Source organism: Cottoperca gobio, chromosome 23, assembly GCF_900634415.1.
Source record: "Cottoperca gobio chromosome 23, fCotGob3.1, whole genome shotgun sequence".
Classification (NCBI taxonomy): Eukaryota; Metazoa; Chordata; class Actinopteri; order Perciformes; family Bovichtidae; genus Cottoperca; species Cottoperca gobio.
In genome coordinates, this window is record NC_041377.1 from 6,442,594 (window position 1) to 6,466,515 (window position 23,922).

General features: G+C 42.7%; 2 protein-coding genes across 2 annotated transcripts in view; one reads left to right on the forward strand and one right to left on the reverse strand.

Moving 5' to 3' along the window:
- Positions 1-717: 717 nt before the first annotated feature.
- Positions 718-8,079, reverse strand: samm50l (sorting and assembly machinery component 50 homolog, like). The gene is made up of 15 exons (XM_029462475.1): positions 7,905-8,079; positions 7,022-7,135; positions 6,388-6,489; positions 6,185-6,272; positions 5,873-5,979; positions 5,118-5,248; positions 4,879-4,966; positions 4,439-4,567; positions 4,158-4,229; positions 3,626-3,712; positions 3,319-3,389; positions 2,987-3,054; positions 2,623-2,769; positions 2,213-2,354; positions 718-1,687 (listed from the first exon to the last, which is right to left on the reverse strand). The coding sequence occupies exons 1-15, from the start codon at positions 7,923-7,925 to the stop codon at positions 1,642-1,644; spliced, it is 1,413 nt and encodes a 470-aa protein (XP_029318335.1). The 5' UTR covers positions 7,926-8,079; the 3' UTR covers positions 718-1,641.
- A 2,749-nt stretch (positions 8,080-10,828) lies between these two features.
- scube1 (signal peptide, CUB domain, EGF-like 1) overlaps positions 10,829-23,922 on the forward strand; it is an 84,446-nt gene continuing 71,352 nt past the window's right edge. The window contains 2 exon segments of the mRNA XM_029462164.1: positions 10,829-10,971; positions 13,863-13,985. Of these exon segments, the coding sequence (XP_029318024.1) occupies positions 10,884-10,971; positions 13,863-13,985 (211 nt within the window). The 5' untranslated portion in view covers positions 10,829-10,883.

Genomic DNA, 23,922 nt, shown 5'->3' on the forward strand with positions numbered 1-23,922 from the left:
TCCACATTTAAGAGCAGGGTAAAGACTTTCCTTTTTGATAAAGCTTATAGTTAGGGCTGGCTCAGGTTTGCCCTGGATCAGCCCCCAGTTATGCTGCTATAGGCTTAGACTGCCGGGGGACACCTCCCTGCTCTCTTCCTTCTCTTCCTCTCTCCTCCCCTCCCTCTCTTCTTCTCCCTCTCTATCTGTATGCATTTATGTAAATGTATGTTACTAACTCACCATCCGGGGTGATACCCCGGAGTGTCTGTCTCTCATGTGGCAGGTTGCCACTGATAAAGTTTACGTCAGGATCATGAATCGTGACAGCGCCTGCTGACCTGGTGCTGCTGGACACCAGGAAGCCTTTTTGACATTTTCCTGGATTCATCCATACTTTATTTCTTTTTTTTTTCCCAACACAACATAATTTCTGTCAAATGTTGTATTTGTACTATGTTGTTTATCCTGTACACACGACATCTATTGCACGTCTGTCTGTCCTGGGAGAGGGATCCCTCCTCAGTTGCTCTCCCTGAGGTTTCTTCCATTGTTCCCCCTTTAATTTTGGGGTTTCTTTTAGGAAGTTTTTCCTTGTGCGATGCGAGGGTCTAAGGACAGAGGTTGTCGTAACCTGTACAGTCTGTAAAGCACACTGAGACAAATGTATAATTTGTGATATTGGGCTATACAAATAAATTTGATTTGATTTGAAGCACAAAAGGATCCAAAGAGAAACCAGAGGAGCAGCTGTGATTTATTTGTGAAGAGCTTCAACAACATCAAAAAGAGGACTAACGGTAAGAGCACTGGTGGTGGACGTTGCTCAGGGGGGGGGGTTTACACCTCGAGAGATCAACCCGCCGTTCTTTCATTCCAGACAACACTGTGTGAACAAACTGCTCTGGCGTGACGGTTGATCCCCTTCCAACGCTGCCACTTTGATTCAAAAGTGACAGTTTCTCCCCGTTCATTCCATCCCTGCGATCGTTCGGTCTCACAGTGCATCTCGACCAAACTCGTCAGGTCAGAAGAGTGTGTGGAGTACAGTTAACTGTCAAAAACAAAATCATTATAAAGTCGTGCTGCTGGATAAGAAGCAGCTCTGGAAGGCAAACAAGGGAACATGCCCAAAATCTCTTTAACATTCTGGAAAAAATAATTTACTTTGTGTCACCACATGAAACACAGTGGGTGAAATCACTGGTAGATGACTTTTCCACAGACAAGGTGCCAGTGCTGGAGAATTCAAACCAAGGAAATTCAAAACAAAACCTTAATTCAACAGTCTATTGAAGAGAAAAGGTGCTGACATGCTGTTGGAATTTGTTAAAGATTTACCATGAGTGTATTTTTTGCCATACTTATTGTCTTATGTGGTTGCTGCAAAATAAATCTCATATCTGGTTACTTTTGACTCCGGTCCGTTTGTACTGTAAAAAGTTTCACTAGTTTTATGGCACTGGCACTTTGTTGTTTGAAAGCCTTGATTGGTGCATGTCAGAGGAGGGTTTTAAGGGTCAGGCACGATTCCCCAGGACATAGGACCCATGCTAGTGTTACACTCTCTACAACAAGTTACAGGTGAAAAAAACAACAAGACGTTCTCCCTTTTCACATCACAGCCTCTGCTGGAGTAATGAGGGCAGTGGAGTGATGAGGTCACAGGAAGCGAATTCCTGCTCCAAACTGGACACCATCGCAGATCCTGTGAGAGGAGAAAAGAAAGAGGAATTACTGTCATCCTCAGACAATGCTTTCTTTTCTGAATCACACCGTGCTATATCTAGGTGTTATCTTCCACACACACTCCTCTTCCTTGTCAAAACCTGGCACAGTTAGAGGAGTGTGTTATGCTCATAGCGGCTAATGTAGCCACTAACCTCAATAAGAGAGGCGGAGCAGGCTACACAGGTCTGGTAAACTGCTCCGTTATTGTCGGACCAGTTCTACACATGCCGAGCTGCACCACTTTTCTGATCTGTGGTCAGGAACAACATTTGTAGCAAAAAAAACTGAATGAGACAATTCATTTAAATTGTCCAAATCGAGCGAGAAATTCCTGTTTTGCGAAATGACACCGACATCAGACTTGAATCAGAAATGGAGGGAAACGTGTGTGTGTGTGGAACTCCATTCAGAAAACAAGCATTTAAAAAGGTTGTAAGCATTCAGACTTTTAAAGCTCTGCATCATGATGCAGTCATTTTGACATCTTTAAACCCTAGTCTACCTGTCTCCACTCTGAACTCCCATTGGCACACAGTAGTTGAGCTCCAGTCTGGCGATGTTCCCGAGCCGCAACACGATGCCCGCTCCGTACGACCAGCGAATACACTCGGCTAGCTTCTGAAGGTGTGCCCGGGGACCATCACCTGCACACAGCACACTCAACATGTTACAACACACACGGGACATCCCACTGTCAGTCAAGAGTACTGAAGAGAAGACATTCAAATACAATGTACAGGAAAATGTGGATAAAATGCACTATAACAACGTCTGGAGTGTGGCTGGTAGAACATTTGTCATTTCTACATATTATATGTATACTGAATCAGTCCTTTAGATTACAGGATTACATTCGATGGCTCAGAATGAGAAAAGTGAGAGTTTTCCAATGTGGACTTCTTTTTAACCCACCATAGTTGAGGTTGCAGAGGTTGCCTGCGTTGAGGAAGAAGTGCGTTCTGAAAAGGTCTCCGAAGCCGCCCTTGCCTGGTCTGAAGGGCAGTGGAGTGTAGAGGTGCAGACCACCTGCCCAGTACGCCTCTCCACCCAAATAGTCACCTGGAGCACACAGAGTATTAAACCAAGATAAGCAGCTGTGTACTTCAGTACTTAATAGGACACATGCACATATGCAATCAGCTGCAGGTCCTCATGTACTTCTCTGCATTTATGTACTACTTTGTTTGGAGGGTATTTTGCTTTAATTGGATGGTGACAGCGTGGATACAGACAGGAAACATGGAGTGGTCCGACGTGTAACAAAGGTCTTTTTTACCTTCACTCTGGGGCCCGATGCTGTACATCCCAAACCCTCGCACGCTGGTGGGACCTCCAAGGTAGAACCTGGACAAAATACAGACTATCATTGAACCATTCACCCAGACCGCAGTGTTGTCTAACAATCACACGCCTGCCACTTGAAAACAGTGAGGTCATTGAAAGCACAAAGTTAAAGTAAAATCATGGAAATGTTTGGGTGACAAAGACATTAAACGAACGGGTCAATTCTTGTAGAGCTTCTTCAAAATATCCTTGATTATCAAGTTTGGATTTTTTTTTAAAGCATCTTGAGAGAAATCTCTTAATTCGTGGATAAATCCAACATACCTGTCAGCGATGCAGGACGGCTGTCGCCCGATGGGACAAAGCATCCCTCCCCACAGAGAAGCAGACAATACCTGAGAGGACACAACATGTTCCCATTATATACACAAAACCTTCAAAAAGTATTCAGTTGAACAGAACAGTGCTTTCTCTTCGACTAGTTTAGTGCTGCTTTATCGCCCACTGGTGGTTCTTTAATGCAACTCGTTGTCTGAGAAGACGTCAAACAAAACCACAAACTAAAGGTGGTTGCAGCTTTTAGAAGCCAATCATGTTAAAACCGGTCTGGAGCGACTTATTTCTGTCTTACTGAGTCCCAGAAGAGCCGTCGGTTGAGCTGCAGCTCAAAATCCTCTTTCAAGAAGCTGGCGTCTCCACCTGTGTACCCAGCCAGTTCCTGCAGGGCAAACGGATAAAATGTCTTTGTTGGTAGAAGAGACAACACAAAAACACAAGTTCTGCTATTGCCAACAAATCCCAAAATGACATACTAGCTCGCCATGTTTCAAAACTTAAGTGTTGAGCTTTTTTAGATGCCATTCAGCCCCTAAAAGCAGCAACAACAAAAAAGCAGCTTTCTCAGGCGTTTTTATAGATATGATTGTTCTGTATAGTGTCTCCACTGTCTTCACCCCGACATTAAATTCTTACTTCTCCTGTGCATCTTTTGCTCAAGTAAAAACTATGTGTTGCTACAGAAATCCCGTTTCTTAAAACAAGTGAATTTGTAATAAAAGTAAGTTTATTATTGTTGAATCAGTAACTGACCAAATGACCTCTTACAGTGCTGTCACAGTTTAAGACGTTATTTGCAGTGCACATTATTTGTTAGGCACACTCACCTGGTTGATCCGGAGTAAGGCACCTCTGCTGGGGAATATGGCAGAATTCCTTGAATCGACAGACACAGTGTGCTGCAAACAAACAGAACAGCAGATCTGTTGAACTGGTGGGGTTGAAGGAACAGTTTTTATAGCCCTCGCAAACATTCCCTGACAATTATATACTTCAAAAAAGGCAATTATGGAAAAGAAAAGTTATGTTTTCAGAAGAGGCTAAATGACAAAACACAAATGTGAAATGTTGGGTGTAGTAGGAGTCACAACGGGGCAGCAGGTTGTACCGAGAGGGCAGATTTCAGCGAATGTCCACTCTCCTCTCGCACGGCGAAGGACGCACTGCGTGCCAGGCAGCCCAGCTCCCTCCATACACCCTCCCACTTCAACGTGTGGTTGGTCATCCCGAGAGGAAACTGCAGGACAGGAAGATGGAGAACTTAGATAATCAGTCACAGCGGCATGGTTCAGCAGCGTTTTAAACGGGCCAAATTCAAGTGTTGTCTATGTCTGTCTGTCTGTCTGTCTATGCCTGTCTGTCTGTCTGTGTGTGTCTGTGTGCGTCTGTGTGTGTCTCCCCGTCTGTCTGTGTGTCTGTCTGTGTCTCCCCGTCTGTCTGTGTGTCTGTCTGTGTGTGTGTCTGTGTCCATCTGTCTGTCTCTGTCTCTGTCTCTGTCTCTCTCTCTCTGTCTCTGTGTCTCACTCTCTCACACACACAGCCTCTTACATTAAATTCTGCAGACGCGCCTCTGTCTGTCTCTTTTAAGGAGCTCCATGGGAACTGACCGGTGACTTTGTACATGTTGAGGGTGAGGCTGAAACAGAGAACACCAAATCTGAAAAAACAACTCCAAAACTGCATTAAGCAATCCACGATTTGAGAATCAGCCGTCTTGAAAACATTGAATTCCCTCCATGTCGTCAAGATGCCTACGACACACCATCAACGGACTAGTCGCAACGTACTTGCGCTCAAAGTTTCCGGGCTGGGGCTTGAAGAAGGACAGGCCATAGGACGTCTCCTTGGTCCCGTAGGAGAACTGGAAGGTGAGTTTCTCAGCTCGACCGAACATGTTGGGCAACTTCAGACCCAGCACCTGGAAGACAGAACAAATACTGTTAGCCACTTAGTTCTGGCATCATTTAGGCTTGTACTGACAGCATGTGTCCAGTTTCCTCCATTAACTTGTAACCAACAACTCACTGTGGTGATGACGATGGCATTTGACTTGTGATAGCAGGAAGATGACAGTTGCAGGTGCAACCAGTAACATATAAATGAGGGTTCCACTCAAAGTAACTCTTGTGCCTCAATTATTTTAATCTGCTTTCAATCTAGACCCTCTGCTGCAATATTTGTTTAATGCAATGCATCAAGATTAAATTAGTTGCTTATAATTGACATGAATAAACATTTAGGATACAGAAAATGATACAATTTGTGTGGGATTTTGTGATCATGTGCTTTTTTGCTGTGAAATGTCAACATTTCTGCTTTTAAAAAAGGCCTATTGTCTAGAAACATTCAAAAGAATATTCTGTTATAGCTAAGGTAAAGTAAAACTGAGCTGCAACTAACAATTGCTTTCATTATCGATTAAGCTACTCGTCTATCGCCTAATCATTTCAACTCTAATCCAATATTTGAACACCTAGAACAACCAAATACTGCTAAGATGATGAATGACTGACATGAATGATATGCAGGTGTTTTCTCTCACCATGCTTCCTTCATTGTTGCCAACCATGGTGTTGTAGCTTCCCGTCAGCCTCTTTATCTCCGTTACTTCAAAAGTTACATCCAGGCCGTTGGGCAAAGCATCTGAACCTGAGGAGGGAGAACCAATCGGGGTGAAGAGGATTTGTTTCTGCATACTTACTATTAAAGTCACATCTTAAAAAAAGACAAGCCTACATCTACGGATCAGGCTGGGGAATGGAAAATATGTCAGTATTTCTACTTCTGGAAAATGTTCTCTTTCACAGTGAAGGTGATTTTGTTGTGGCTGTCTTTTGGAAAGAAGGTGAGTTACCGTCAGACGTATCGATAAGAACCTCCACCTCTTTGAAGATTCCCAGGCGGAGCAGCCTCTGTCTGGCGATGTGAGATTTTTTCATCACCTGTAACCAAGACCGAAACAGAGCTCTGCACTTAGAATACCTCGTAACTCTTCCTAAAACTGATCGAGTCAAAGTACTGTCATGCCTTAATGTGCAGTCAGTCATAAATACATACATCAATTAGGTTTTTTGCGTGGAAAACCTCAGAGATCTCATAGCCGAGCAGATCCTCTTTAGTTCTTCCAAGACCCTGGATGTTAACATGTTGGACGATCACCTGCAATCAAAGATGTTTTACTTGGATTACTTTCACTTCACCATCACATACAGATGAAAACACATGGGAAATGTATTTAGCTGACAGATGCGAGATTTTCCTTGACTGTTATAGCAAATAAATATTTCCCTGGTTTCCATTTGAATGCTTTAACAAGTACTTTCTATGTATATAAATGATATTGTCTGTGTGCTTATATTTTAAATGGTACTGTGGTTAGAATCTCCAAAACATTATGATTAAGGTGTCCTGGATATTGTTCTACAGCTCTTCTGCATGACGAGTAAAGATTTCTGCATAGAGAAATATTTCCAACAAAGCAAATCATACGTCAATTCAAATTTGTAATTGTAAAAATAATAATATCTTAAACCTAAAATGAGTGTTGTACATCAGAAAACAGGGGTTGTAACACAAAGTGTAACCTACAGATTACCGGTACAAATCACCACAATTGCTAACTATTTGTAAATACTACTATTTTTTATATTAGAAATCGAGCTACCATGATACCACTACTACTTCTACTTACATCTTTGTTTTCCAGGACCTCCTGCTTGGACTCCTGCTCCGGTTCTGGAGGCTCCACCAAGTCATCAGGGTGGAGGCCCAAGTCCCGGCCATGCATCGGGAGAGGATCCAGACTCTGCACCAATGACGAGCACAATGCTTTTAAATGACACTGCATAAACAATCTGATGCAAAGAAACAAAACTGCCCCTAATAAATCCTACTTTGTCCACAGAGGAGTTGAGCCAACCTCAAAGTAAATTTCAGAGTTTGCATTTTGTTTTGTTCTTGTATTGAAAGGTGAGACTTTATAGTTCATCCTAACACAGTCCAATACAATGACACAACACAATAATATGTATAGCACCTTTAAAGGACTGCTGTCATGGAAGAGAAGGGTCAGGCTTTACCAGAGGACTCAGCGAGTGTCTGGTGTCCCACGACAAGTGAAAGTCACAGCTCTGGACAGGAGAGTTATTGACATTGGAAACTACAACTTCTGCGATTTTAGTTATTGTAAGGTGGTGATAGAGGTATATATCCTCAACTGTAAAAAAAATGGCTTCTTGTGGTGTTCTTCACTGTAAATACAATCTGAGAACACCTGAACCCCATACAAATATGGTAACGTATATACCATCATGGTAATAACGAGTTATTTTGGCCGCCCGGTCATATGGTAGCAATATGAGCATTTAAATTAGCTTCAGTCAAAGATGCATCGTTTCACCATCGACAGTTCCCCACGATACACTCAAGATAACCCGTCATTTGTCTTTATTGTTCGTCTTTTTCTAAGGGTGTGGAACAGTACATCGAGTACACACGCTCGTGAGTCTGACTGGGCAGGGAGGTCATGGTCAAAAAGCCACACAAAGGCCAGCTGCCAGGGAGAAATAGTTTACCTTAGCATGGACAGTCCCCATGGTCACTATCCGCTCCTATAAGCCTCTTCAGTCGGGGATAACTGCTCTTTTCACAGGAGATAATTGATAAATGACAGCGGCTACTTTCTCCAGTACCTATCCCCCTTCAAGGGAGACGCCATGACAGTGGATGAGATCTCGTGCTGTGTTCATGTACTCCTCGTGTTATACGTCAAACTCAACCGAGGTCTTTAATCTAAATCTCCCCATCTTGTTGTTAATACATCAGTATGTTTTTTTTTATGTTTGTGTATGTAAAAGGTCGTACATATATAGTTAATAGCAGGGAGACAGGCAACTATGCAGGTAAATAAGTGGTTTGCTTCTGTCTTTGTACAAGAAGCTTAAAACTACAAGCTCCTGTGAAGTGGCTTCCACTGCCAAAATAAAGCAGCGGCCAGAGTTACATGAAGCGAGTTAGGTCTTACAATGTCGCAAATGAGTGGCACCAGACAGCAGTAAGTAAATAGCAATAAGTAAGTAGCAATAAGTAAAAGCTACTAACTAAGATAATATTGTAGATTTTACGAAATGTATTGCTCTTAAATGCATCACCCTGTCTTCTCTCTGTGTTTGGATAGAAATGAGAACGCATTGAAGTGGGCGGGCCGGGACCAAAGTCACGTTTAAAGGAGCTTTTCCAACAGATGGCGGTGTTTGTCTTTTTTTCAAACTGAACAAAAACTGGCAGCATCTGAAGAAAACACTCGTAAATTGCACCTCCGTTTGGAATGAGAACATGTTTGGTGGCTTCCCAGCCAGCTTCGGCTCTGTCTGTAAACATGCTTGTTGTTAGTCAGTAGAACAAACATCTATTACATTTTAACTAGACATAGCTATAGGTGATTTATAAATTAAATCAAATATGGAAACTAACAATGAGTCACTCAGCGACCCCCTTCACCTTTCACGTCTTTATATCTAATAAACGTTGTGCATCTGTGATTTCTTTCATCAATAAAACCACTATATTCTAATACTAATACTAATAATACAAATAATAATAAGCTTTATTTGTATAGCACCTTTCATACAAGAATTGCAGCCCAAAGTGCTTCACAGCAAAAACATAACAATTAGTACAAGGACAGAATAAGAGCATTTACAGTACAATAATCACAATGTAGATGTAAATGAGTCTGAAGTACAATTATAAAAATAGCCGAATTCAAATAGTATAAAATAGCAGATAAAATTGCAGAATTAAAATAATATAATATAGCAGAATAAAAATTGTATAAAAATAGCTGAATTAAAATAGCAGATTAAATAGCAGCCTTTACACATTCTTTGACATTTTCATAATCCCTTTGTGTGTACTTTCATCTATATTTGTCTTTGCAAATAATCCACATACTTTCTTCCTATCCCTGTTCTCTGCTTCCTTCTCACATAACATAAACTGTCTTTATGTTCTCTCATTGTTTTCAACGCTTCAGATTCAATCTTTCTCTTTGACATTACTTTTTCCTCTTGCTCTCTCAACCTTACTTTTAATTTTCTTACTTCCTCAACACTAAATGATCCTCCTTCAGGAAAACCAAGCTTAAAAATGTATGAAATCATTTAAATTAGTTTAAAGTGGCTAAGATAAAAATATATAAAATATCACCATTAAAAGGCTAAAGTAAAGAGATATAAAATATCACTATTAAAAGGCTAAAGTAAAAAGATATGTACATACACAACTGAAGTTACCTAAACCGTGATCCTTGAAGAGCACAACAACAATAATAGTGTTGTTATTTAGGCCTAATTGTCCAATCATTTAGAAAGACTTAAAACAATGAGAATCACCATATTTATTTTTGACAGTTTTTCAAATCCTTAAAAATAAATGAATGTTTGGTGACCCCTGACATAGCTGGATTAACCTGTTAGTGACATATGGCACCCATTGAGTGTGCCCCTATACACCTACCCCCAACCTATTTGGTCCCAAGACCCATATATCAACCAGTATTTCTAAACCAGAATACTTACCTGTCCCATGTTTTGTGTGTAAGTTAGTGTGTGATATATTAGTTCATTTAAATACATATGTGTTGTGTGTAATACTTAAAACAATGGTGGTAATCAATTCTTGAATCTTGATGTCAAACCACTAGGTGTCAGTATTTCTTAATTCTTCAAACCTCCTTAAACTAATGATTCAGAAAAGTGTGTCAATAAGTATTAAAGGAGAAAAAGTTACAGAATTTTAGCCTTCATAGACTCTTCGATGTTCCTTGAGGCTATGCTTCTTAAATTGCCGTTATACAGTAATGCCTATGTGGTTCCCAAACTACGACCTTTGGTCCTTTTAGGGGTCCTTAGTGGGCACTGTTAGAGCACCAATAGGGGTTTACATAATATGTTTTTAATTAAACAGCAGTATGAGGATCCTAACAGCATGAAGTAAAACTAAACAAAGGTAATTTAAATCAGTGGTTGCCAAATATTTTTGGTTTTTGACCCCATGTCACAGACAGGTAATGGTCAGTAGTTGTGAGCAGTTTAACCCAAGTAGAGCTTCTCTTTCTATATGCTGCCTAATTTCCTTTCATACCCTTGAAATAATCTGGGTATTTATTGTCTTTTCTTATCTTTGGACATTTTGGGAGTCCCGACCCCGGTAGGAAACCATTGCTATAGATCTCATTAGGGGCTCTTTTCAAATGGATTATTGTGTTTATCATTTATTCACTATCTTATTTTTTATCTGGGGTTTTAAGGTTTGAGCAACCTTAACCCCCCCACCCCTCTCTCGCCCCTCTACCGGCACAAACAAGCCAATCAGAGGGCTCGGATTGCCTCCGCTCTCTCCTGCTGTTCCCTCTCTCTCCCCGCCGCTGCCAGTCCACCAAAAGCGGTCCTCCTCCTCTCGTATCAGAGACACACACACACGCACACATACACACACACACACAGTCCAAACCCCCAGAAAAGCCCTGCTGAATCCTCACACCGTCTGTCAGCATGGGGAGCGCTTGTTTTTCCCGGGACGTTTGTTTGTTTATCCTCCTCATAAATACTTGCAGGGTGATGGGGAATGTCGGACTCGCAGGTAAGAGCTCCCCTTTCCTCTCTGTCTTGCTTTATTGTCATACATAAAATGCACAATTTGGTGGCTTTGCGGGAAACATGAGTGAAAAACACTCTAAATATTCTAAGATTAAAAATAAATCATAACGCACACGTAGGCCATTTTAAACTTGCCATTTGATAACACAGGAAGTTCCTATAATAATATTATAATGTACTTGATGGCGTTTTATCCACTGTCATATTAGAACAGCATCGTAATGATGTAAAAAAAAAATCCCTGCACTTAATGGCACTACAAAACTCACATGTGCGCACATCTTTTGGTCGAAATTGTAAAAAAACATTTTTTTTTGTTGAATTCGGTCATTTCGTAAATCATACTTGATTTATAAAATGTCAAAGTCTTGGTAGAAACTCAGCTTTACATCACGTTTTTCCTCAAAAGGCATTAGAAATGTGCAAATGGATTTCCAGTCGGTTTAACGGCGTCCCAGACTTCACTGGAACTTGTGTTTCCTGCGCGCAAAGGTCAATTTCAATCGGAAACCGCAGCTTGCTCTCTAGGTTAAGCACTCATTTGCTGTGATTTGGAGTGAGAGGGCTGCCTGTTTAAATATTTCACCGTGTGGAAGTGGGGCAAATGATTTACCGAAGGTGGTTTTACAAGTCCGCTTAGCCGCTAGAGAGCATCTTGTCTTCGGGTTTGGTGGCCTGTCCGGAGCTGGAGGCTGTGTGTGTCTGTGTGTGTGTTCAAGTGGGTTGAGGGGGGGGGGTGGTGGTGGCAGGAGGGCCGTCCAAGTCCCAGGAGGAGCTGGCAGGCAGCAGGGGCCCAATATCGATCAGGCAGCAGCAGCAGCAGGCACATTGTTCAGCCTCCCACCTCTGTGAATGCGTGAGGAGTCAATATTGAGACTGTGTGAGCTATCATGCAGGAAAGGCTTTGTCAAAACCAGGGGCACTCAGGTTTATACAGCACAGAGCTGAACAGATCTAAAATAAAACATTGTGCCTCCTCTTGCAGCATTTCACCATCAAAACTCCCATAAAAGACTTGAACTTGTTGTTACTTTTGTTTTCAAACTCTGTGTCTCTCTCTTCACTTCGGCTCACTGACTTTTTTTAACAGGAAAATTGTAAATTCCGTTTTATCGTTTATTTATTGCCTTTATACAGCTGAGCCGGGCAGAGAGCCAGACGGAGAGCAGGGGCTGAACCACAGGCAGCTTCCAGCCGGGTTGACTAACTTACACACAGGCTATTTATACTCTGATGGAAGCAGAGGACGAGCAGAGGAGCAGTGTGGGGATGCAAATGTCTGCTGAACAATAGACATGACAGCTAGGAGAGACCAAAACATCTCCATGACTGTCTCTGGGTCCCCCTTCCTCTGTGTGTGTGTGTGTGTGTGCGCGTGTGTGTGTGTGTGTGTGTGTAATGAGTTGACCATTCACCCTGGGATTCAGGCCCAGATGTGACTGGCTCCTCTATCAATAACCTGATCTATTAGGTTAAACCCTCTGTTCTCTGCATGCTGTCTGACACATTTGGTAAAAGTGTCCTGGGATCTGATTGATAAAAAAAAAAAGAAGCAAAATTCAGGCACATTAAAGCTGAATGAGACCATTTTGCATGCATTCATGGCTGTGAATGGCACTGACTGATTTTACTCAATTTATTTTTTACTTGGGTACTCGATTCCCACAATGCAACTCAACAGCGGCTTTCATCAGACCCTCCCTGTCTGGTAAAGGAGTCCGTGGGCTTCAACAAAGTGCTTGTCGGGTGGTTGAACACCATTAAGGGGAGGCTTTTCATCCCGCTTCCAAGCATAGCCATTTGACCAACGCTTTGGCTTCAGAAATGGTTGGATGACACACTGTAACTAGTTACTCGCCGCGACCTTCGAATTTGGGGTGTGGTCCGAGTGAGCGCGTCAGAAGTAAGGGGGGTAGGAAATTGTGGAAGGGGCTATTGACCCCCCCACTTTAAGCCCCTGGCCCGATGGTCTGTAGTTAGTTTGCCACATAACTCAGACGTACTCAGTGGACTTGTGAGTCATGGTCACCGCTTCCATGTGTCAATGGGTTATAACCAGGTCAAGAGGGATTATTTATTTAAGTCATGAAGAGGTAAAACTATCCAGTAATTCACAAGAGTAAAACGCTAAGATTAGAGGAATGTTTTATACACCAAATCTTAATTTTGTGTTGGATAAATGTCCTATTTTAGTAATCTTCTTGCAACCCCCTGGGGGGTCCACACCACTACGTTACGAACCACTCTTATACACTCATTATGTGAGTGTACAAGATTTTTGAATTATGTATATTATGACGAAACATACATCATTGTATCCTACTGTAGGTGTAAAACACAGTCTATGTGTAAAACAAGCTAAATAAAATAAGAATAGTAAATATGAAGTGCAGACCTTTTAGCTTCTAAGTGCTACATGTTTGGCCCCCTGTGAATTGAACTGTTATACACACACTTCCTATAATGTGACATCAGTTAAACAACACACAAACTGTGACCTGTGAACTCTTAAAAGGACACTTAAGAGACAAGATGGGACAGATGCAACACTTATGATTCTAGCTTTCATTGGACAGAGTGCTGGCTCACTACAGTTAGGAAACAGATCCATCCTATGGATGTACCAATCCAACTTTTTCTCTTCCTGTTAACAATTCTGAAACCTCAACTCAGATGTATACGTACCTCACTGGGATCATTTTAATATAAGTTAACACGAGGCGAAGGATTGCTGGCACTAAAAATGGAGAGGCATAAAATGAAGTACGGGCGCTGATATATGATCATATCAGCGGATCATCTGTAGTCATACCCAACATCAGGGCTTGTTGAATCCACTGGCACTCAGCTTTATTGATTTTCACGTTTGTGCAGATGCAGATGAATGTGTGGAAGGTTCGGACGACTGCCACATCGACGCCCTCTGCCAGAACACGCCAAAGTCCTACAACTGCATATGCAAGCCGGGCTACAAGGGAGATGGCAAGCATTGCGAAGGTGAGTGGTCTTTTCATTATAATTCCTGTTCACTCCCCTCCCTTCGTCTCTACTTTCTGGCCTTATTAACTCTTAGTACATAAAATGGTTCTTGGCTGTTCCAAGTACAGGTGAAAGCACATTCAGGACTGGCTGGGATTTATAATCAAGATACATGTGCACTTATAAATGCAGAGACAAAGCCAATCTACATCACAAGATCCGTTTTTTGCTACGAGATTGAAGTTAATAACACATCACCATAGATTGAGTCCAACAGATTGGTGTTGGACCAGTCACTGATGGTGGGTTGAGAAAAGACGAACTTCCTGCAACTCAAGGCCTCAGTATGACTCGACGAAAAACGATTTAAGCTTAGTGATAAAGGCTTAAGAGGAAACATGATTCACGGTGCACTATTTTACATCAGTACCATTGCAGAGAGTAAGATGTCTTTTATTAAGCGAGGCAGAAAACCTTCACAGATAAGTGCTGTAGTTAATGTTGGATTTAAGACCTGTCTATCATATCAAAGGTAATGGACAAAATAGCCACAAAAGAGCTCTTCTCCAGCTGTATGCCTACTAGTGATGTCCCGAGCCAATCCCAAAGATCCTTATCTGGGCTGATCCAGGCATACTTTGATGGAATCGGTATCAGATAACATAAACCCAATCTTTACTGAACTCTTCTGGGTTTCCTCCACCTTCCTCCACCTGCTACTGTTGTAGCTGCTCTCCTTTATGACAGCCTACAGTGCAAGCCCATATATTGTATAGATAACCAAATCTAATCCCCTGCAGATACGCATTCACACTTCACACTCACAGGCACACATTTTATTCTGCAGGTAAAACTAGTTTTCAACTGTACACATGCCAATAAACACTTTGGCACAGCGTGGAGGAAATGGGAATCCTATCAGTCTCAGGGTTGGTAGACACCCAATGTGAATTTGTATTGGGAACGAGGCCTCAGTTAAAATCAAATCAAAAGTCCACCTTAAACACATCTAGAGTGGATCTGGGTATTCTGATGTAACGGCAGGTTGGACAGCAGTTCCACAACCCCCACATGCCTCCCCCCCCCCCTCATCTCCTAATTAATGGGGAGGAAGTGGACTGAGCGAGGGTGTCAGGGTGAGACAGGGGCAGCACCTGGCTGTGCGTTCACACCTCCACTCACTTCTGCCTCAAAGCACACCACAGCTGGAGCTCCGTTGACTGCACAGATATGCTCTCTCTCCCTTTCTTTGTTATGCAGAATCCTAACTCGCTCACACATGTATTTACACACACACACACACACACACACACACACACACACACACACACACACACACACACACACACACACAACCTCTAATCTTTTCCTATGTACCGTGCGCTCCAGTGCTCATAACAAGACAGATTGCCCTCATACAAATGATGCTACAGTCCTTTTGTATTTTTGAAACCTTGATGAAGTAGGCTATACTTTACTTCAACTTGGGTCTTGTTTTTGTAGCTTTAGCTGTGAGGAGTGAGACATGAACTGTGAGTGGAATCATTAACAGGAAGCACTGCACACATTTTAAGTGCATCCAAAGCCCTTATTCTGCCACCTCTCCCAAGTCGCAAACTGAATCTGTAAGCGTAGGACAAACTGATCACCAGAGCATTGATCATATATCCTGACCTACTTCTGCATTATGAATTAAGCAGCCATTAACACATGGTGTCTTACCTTATGACAGGGTGTTCTTTCAGATTCCGTGTACAACTATCCACCACTTTCTTGAAATCTAGGGCTATAAACCAGATTTCCAACTCTGCACTCTGAGCTGAAACACAGCTTTTCATCAGGGGATATATATAGTGCCAAAGTGAAAGCAAAACTTACAGGTTCTGCTCCAGAAAGACAACCTCATTCAAAACACTATGATATGTGTAATAAAGCAAATAGCTAAAAACATTGGAACATAATCTTACTCAACAGTATGTTAGGTGGACGGTCATTTTGACTTGTCATGTGCTGGTGGTTTATTTGTTTGTGCTTTTTCCTCATATATAGATGTATTTTTTGAATAAATCTTTGATATCTCTGTTTACAACCTGCCATGCTATTGCTTCTTCATTGCATGTGTACAAAAAATGACAGTCGACTGTGGGTCTTCTTGACTGCTTTCTCGAATCATCGGCATTTAGGGGGCAGCCTTAGAAAAAAGAGCGTAAAATGAATTTTACGAATCAAAAATGAACCAAGTTACGACAATGACATTACCCATGGTGTCAAACTGTCATTTTTTGAATGCTAACAAATAATAACTGATGATTAAAATGAGGTTTTAACTTCTAATAGCAATTCCTCGTCATAGATTGAACCATTTATTGCAACAGGGAACAGGGAACAGTGAAGAATGGAGTCATATTTAAATTGACCACCTATTTGTGAGAATGGGTGTGATTGGTTTGCTGTCAGTTGATTACATCTGGGGCGGATGACTTCCGTTTCCTGGACGAACTAACACAATGCTTTATGTGCTTTAGTGGCCACTTTGTCTTCAAATATGGAAAGTAAATCCCACGAACATGCTTCATTTAAAAAAAAGAAATGCTAAATGACAGATTACATTGAGTTACAGAAGCTAGTGCAACAGATGCTAGCCCAGATGTGACGTCAGGACTGCTGCTCTCTATAGAACATTTTCCAGCCATTACAGTGGGTTTATAGCACAAAAACAACTTAGCTTGTTGATCTTCCCATAAGCTCTCTGTGTTATTGTTTTTCTTTCCTACCATGTGGGTAGTATCTCTAGCTGACGTCTTCTTTGGTTGAACTGACCCTTTACATGTGAAAGTGTGTGTAATTATGCAGCGCTGTTGTCTTTTATGTTAGACAGACACAGTCTGAACGAGGCGTGCTGAATAACAACAGCTCCTCTGTTTTCTGAGAGCAGACAGCAGAGACTTTGGCTTTTCAGGAATATGATCTTCCTACCATAAAGCTACTGTCCTGCCAGCCACTTTTTATAACATCACTTCAACAAGGCCAGCATTTGAATCAGTATGTGTGTTTCTGTTTAAGTGTGTGTATGTCTGAGTGTGTGTGGAAGCTGTAGGCTAATCTGCTTCGTTGGAGCTTGAATGTCAACCACATTTTATTACATCACCGTTGTACATCCAGCATTTGAATGTTTCTGCACGTGTGTGTGTGTGTGTGTGTGTGTGTGTGTGTGTGTCAAACATGCGGTACAACACACTCCCCTCCCTTTGCCCTCTGACTGTACACGGAGACCTTTCGAACTCCCTCCAGTGATGAGACAACAGCTCATGACAGGGATGTCAAATGAAGACAGATGGTGGTTGGGAGTTGACCCCTGACCCCAGTGATTAGATATGGCCGCTGTAATTGGTCGGCTGTGTTTTCCATCAACAGGCATTACGGGCCACTTTGCCGGCCAGCACCATTAGAGCCTCTGCTATTCCTGGAAGCACCTGGAAGCGGCAGAGCGTCTGTGCTCGCACTCTCCATCCCTCAGGTCTTCTCTGCTTCTTTATTATCAGCGTCATTCCTTATCAGCAACCACTCACTCAACAGTCTAGTAAAACATACCGTGGGAGAAATTGGATAAAACCGAGGGTTCGTCATATATACTCCATAATCCTCACGAGTACATTGGCTCTGAAATGTATGATGTAGCCACACTGTTATCGCTCATTTGTCATATTATCAGACCTTTCAGTCCAGAGCACCTGCATGTATTCAGAGACCTCCAGATGCACCCTTTGTACTCCTTCCTCCTTCATACTATCCTCACCACTGAGATCCATCAGCCTCCAGACAAACTAATGATGGTAACTTACAGATCCTTGACAGAAACACTCCTTAACAATAAGGAAATGTCTCTCCTACTCCATCAAATTAGTATTTTGTCTTTGAAATGACTGTTCAGATAACGGGGGAGGTGGAGTATTAGTATTAATATCCATCCGTTCATCCAACCATCCTGGGCTGGGTCGCGGTGGAGCTCCCTCCAGTTCCTCACATCTCTAAGGTTGAGCATAGCCACCCTACGGAGGAAACTCATTTCGGACCATTGTATCTGCGATCTCATCCTTACTGGTACTTACCTAAGTTCATGGAGGTTTATGTCGGAACGTCTCTTTTCAAATGACTGACCCCTCTTCACCACAACGGTTTGGTACAATGCTCGCATCGCTCCCCATGCCGCACCACTCCGTCTGTTGATCTCAAACTTTAATTTTACCCTCACTCGTGAACAAGACCCTGAGATACTTGAGCTCCTGTACTTGGGACAGCAACTCACCCCCAACCTGGAGGGAGCAATCCACACGTGATGAACTTACATCCTGACCTCTTCACACTCGACTGCAAATCGGTCACGGTCTGATGAAACCAACAAAACCACATCATCTGCAAAGAGTAAGGACATAATTCTGAGGTCCCTGAACTGGACACTCCTCCGGCTGCCCCTTGAGATCCTGTCCACAAAGACAGAATCGATAACAAGGGACAACCAGGAGGTAGAGTGGTTGTCCTAGACGATGATTCGATCCCTGGCCCCCTCTACATGTCAAAGTTTTCTTGGACAACATACTAAACCCCAAATTGCTCCTGTGAGTGTGTGTGTGTGTGTGTGTGTGTGTGTGTAAATGTTTATCAATCCTGATGAGCAGCTGGCACCTTGTATGGTAGCCTCTGCCACCAGTGTATGAATGTGTGTGTGAATGGATGAATGCTGGCTTGTGTTGTAAAGCACTTTGATTGGTTGCTAAGACTAGAAAAGCGCTATAGTCCAATTTCCACAGAAAACGGGTTTAACTTTGTGCCGAGACACAGCTCTCTCTCCAGTTGTATAAGGACCGGATGGCTCATAGCAATGACCCCGCTCATACTACCCCCCACAGGACTCCCCGGGGGACACGGTTGTAAACCTTCTCAAATTCCCCCAAAAATGTGTAGACTGGAAAGACAAACTCCAAATACCTTCTCAACAACCGTGCTCGGGTAATGAGTTGGTCTTCTGTTCCACGCAAGAATCAGAATATTGTTAACATTAAATACGTAAAGTCAAGAAGGAAGAACCACTTAAAATCATTTTCATTTGGTGTGGTGTTGGTGTGTTGCTTGAAGGCGCTGACACACCAAGCCGACGGTCGGCTGTCAGCCAATGTCAGGCCTTTGGTGAGCATCTGTTGCCGCAGTTTTTGCTGTGTGTTACGCATCATTGGCGCTAGTCGGCCCTTGTCGGCGGATTTTCCGACGGAGCTCTTCTGTGAAAGAAATCGCTCTAATTGGCTGTTAAGCTTAAGCAAATCAGTGCACGAGAAGAGAAACAAACGTATTTTGTATCTTCATCTCATCTGAGCCTTCCGATACTCGGATATGTTTTTGATCGACAAATGCTGCTTTGTTTCATGTATGTTTCATAACAACGGCTTGTTGACCCACAGCCCTTTTCTAATGACAAATACAGACTACCGCCTGGTATGGAGAGTTATTATCTCTCACGCAGGCGCAGAATGCACTTGCTGGTTGGCCTGTTGGCTGTAGTCTTTGAGGTGTGTTCAAGTGGGACATTTTGGCCCAGACGCAGGCGACGCAACAGTCAACCTCCCTCGCCACTACTTCTCTGTGCAGTCTGTTTGGTGTGTCTGGTACAAAATTAAATAAGGCTTCAAAATACTGCACAGTGGTAATAATATTGTGCGATAAGGTTTGATAGTTCTAAAAAGTTATCGTGGCATCATTGAAATGAATGAGGAAACTGGATCTAATTTCTGTCTGAACAAGGCCTTAATGCACTTTAGTCTAACAGGGCAGCTGTATTACATTACAAGTCATTTAGCAGACGCTCTTATCCAGAGCGACTTACATTGAACTACAGGGACAGTCTCCCTGGAGCAACTCAGGGTTAAGTACCTTGCTCAGGGGTACAATGGTGGCAGCTTGGAAGGCGTACCACTAGACCACTAGGCCATCACCACCACTGTATTAGTTTGCTATGGAAAATACTCAATATTAGAAGATCAGGATCAGGGCCTAAACACTGATTTGATATTTCCTAATTAAAACCCTCAGTGTTTTCTCAGATATTTCCCAGAAAAATGATTTGGCTCAGAGTAAGTGATGCAGCTTTGTTTGCAGTTTGTTTCGTCTCTGGGAAGCACAGTGCAGAAACACCACAGCAATGAGAGCTGAGCACTGAAGAAGCTGCCAAAGAAAGCAACAATGTGAAGTGGTTCGACTTTTCACATACAAAACAAAAGCTAAATATGCTGGGTGAGGCCAACAAACAGATGTACATTTGTCAAGATTGAAAAGCTCTATGTAGTCAAAATATCAATAGAATCTTTTAAATGTACAGACATTACTGTCTTTTCTGAAGAAAACCACAAGAACATGGATCGCAGTGATGATCACATTATTAACGTGCACTTTAGAGGTTCCGGAGGGATGTCGCCTGTGTGGCTCCACATTGAGAAAACTCTGGCTCGCTCATGTGCTTTTGTAACGGCTGGGATTCGAGCCCCGGTGACCAAGGGAGACGACCTGTGCTCTCAGCCTCTGCTACACTTCGGCACTACAAATTAGCAGCTTGCAGGCCGCATTGTTCTGCCAGGAGCCGGCTGCCCAGTAGTTCAGCAGGACTCAGCGGGATCACATCCCAGTCGTAGTGAGTTTCACCTAGGCCGGTGACCATGCTGTTCAACCGCTGACCATGGGTGTGTCTGAGCGCTCCCTCAGGACTGTGTCCCCAGAGGAGTCAGTTTCTCAAGTGAATGTGTTTCTTTGAAAGCTACTCGCCACTGAAATCGGATCAGGCGTTTATGAACGCTGCCCTCTCTGTAGACTTTTCCACAAACTGATACTGCCGGCTCGTTATGGAAAAATTTGAACTTTTATCCCTCTGCTGTCAAATGAAGAATATGCGGGAGGAGCTGTGTATCAGTCAAGCCTGCTTTACTGCATGTGTGTGTGTGTGTGTGTGTGTGTGTGTGTGTGTGTGTGTGTGTGTGTGTGTGTGTGTGTGTGTGTGTGTGTGTGTGTGTGTTGTGTGTGTGCAGAACAGTGCCAGAGTTGTCTCCCTGTTTATACAGAGACCTAACAAAACTGCAACAGTCTGTTGATAGAGTGTTGTGAGCACTTGTTTACCAGGCTGAAAGTTAAAAATTCAAAGGATTATGATAAAATGGATCACTGAATCACAGAGACTTTACTGTGTTTTCAGAGTTCAGGTTAGAAATAGTCCATGAGACATGGGAGATAACTGATGGCATTCCTCTTTCGCTCTCTTTAAATCTCATAAAAGTCTAACCAGAAATCACACATTTTCTTTATTTTGCCTTATTTCAACATGGCTTGTGGGCTTGGATTATATTAATCAACCTCAGGTGAAGATATTCTTTTTAAAAACTGATATAGCAACGAATTAATTAATATTTCTGGATTCTTTTTTTGGAAAAAGTGTGATTTTGATACATAGTTACAGGTTCTGTTAAAAGAGACATTTCTTACAGTGTATGATGGTCCTGGGGGACGAGTGATCTGGCTGTTTGCCACAGAGCTGTCAGAGGCCTGCCCTGTGTTTACTTAGCATTTGCCACTTACAGGCTAATTGATTGGTTTTCATCAGCGCTGCCCATTGCACTGAATAGAAGCCTCTTCTCCTCCCTCTCATAATGTGTTTTAACAGCCTCTGCCATCTCTATTCTCACACACACAAACGCCTTTGTGTGTGTGTCTGTGTCTCACTTAAAGTCCAAGGTTTTATCTCTGTACCAGAGCAGCTAATTAAATATGAATCAGATGGAGGGAAACGTCACTTTGAACACTGTTATAATGTTCTAAAACACAGGTTTAGGCTGTGTAGTTTGCCTTTCTGGGCCAATCAGTTTATTTGTTGTGTTTTCGTAATTATATAACAAGTCAAACGTAGACAATGTGATGTCACAATGACGATAGAGTTTAGTAGGAGAAACCTTTTCACATGAAACTGTGCACATTTTAGTCAATGGTCAATCAAGTCAAATCAATGGAAGTTGTATCTGTGTGGGATAAAAATGAACTGGTGTTCTGACTTTGTTCAGTCTGGCCTGAGCTGGACAGAAACACACGGAAACAACAAGAACTAAAATGGCGACTTTGATTTAGGTTGTATTCGTCAGTAAAGTGCACTCAGAGCATCACTCCAGACTAATCTGTACACATTGTTCAGACAAGGTGTGGTTCATGCAACATGTGAGCATCCAGACTGAACAATTAGTGATCCATATTTATTCTTTATCGACATCGGAATGGTGACATCATCCTTTTTCTGGGTTTTTTTGTACGTAAGATCGGAACATATTACGAAAGATACCCTGCCTGATTGAGACTGGCTTCTACTTGCAGCTCCTCCCTTACCCTACGCCACAGTAATGAAGACCTGACCTGCTTTACACAGAGAGAGAGAGAGAGAGAGAGAGAGAGAGAGAGAGAGAGAGAGAGAGAGAGGAGAGAGAATCTCATGGGAAGAATAGATGGCGAGGGAGACGGCGCAGGTGGGAGGGAGAGAGGGAATAGTTGCAGACAATTACTAGGCCATTGTCTGCCTGGCGTCTGCACCTCCGTCATCACTCAGCCGCTCTTTTCACTGGCTAGCTACAGACACACACACACACACACACACACACACACAGACACACACACACACACACACACACACACACACACACAGACACACACACACACACACACACACACACACACTCACAATCAATCCAACCCAATGCAGATTTCGTCCGTGCACCTCCTTGTCTCTTTGTCTACTTCTTCCATGTTCAGACTCAGTGGAGCAGGTCAGATTCATTGAGGCTCAGGCTTTATATATAGATACAGTGACCTCATGCCAGCATCTCCAAGTCGCTTCCTTGTCAGCCCTTGACAGACGATGTCTGGCACTGCAGGATGGAAATGTCACTCAGGAAACGCTCACAGGGAGAAAATAAATTCCCTGCAGCCTGGTACTGACTTTAGCTTTTACTCCACAGCTGAGATAAAAGTGTATGTTGGATGTGCAGCCTAAGACCTGCATAACGACTATGGCTTTATATAGTAACACATTCACACTCTTTCTCACTCCAGAAATTCAAAACTGAAAGAAAAAGGTCTGTCTTAATGAGTAGCCTTGACTTGGTAACCAGGTCGTTGCTCTGTGGCTCGCTATTGGCGAAGCAGCCAGTCACGTTGTTAGCTTGGGTAGTGGAATATAGTTAAACATTGTTTTTAGTTATTTCGATTGTTTCTGGTTTTGCCCGGTCATCCAACCTCAGAAGCACACATGTTTAATATTTTGGCATGATAAATCAGCCACATTCATCCACCATATAATATGGTGACTAGTGATGCAGATGTTTGGGATGTTCACTGCACTTTGAGTCCAGCACCAAGAGGAAGTGCCTTGAGGTTTTGTTTACTTTAAAAGCTGCATTCAGAAGTAGAACTTTGACGTACTCGCAGTCATATAGGTCCCTTTCGTGGCATACATTTTGACCTGTAACTGCAGCAACAGCACAGGTGCAACTAATATAATTAACGAGGACTTCACTCCCTTTAAATACACGGTAAAGGCGTTACAGTGAGCTGCTGTGTACCACGCCAGGGCACTCGTTAATGTTATTAATTACACCTGTGCCTTTTCTCCCTTATTCCTTATCATGACATGTCTAAATGTCATCGTTAATCCAATAACATCGGCTAGTGTGTGTGTGTGTGTTTGTGTGATCGAGCTGCTACGCGTGGACACCCAGCAGACACGGAGCAACATTAATGTTCATTTGAAGTCGTGCTTCGGGTCACTTGAAGAATGTAAGTCCAACATTCATGCTTCACTTAGCTCTGTCTCTGCCAACTGCTGAGACTGTGGCTCTGTGCGGAATCACTTTTGACTATATAGCGTCTGCCATTTCATTTA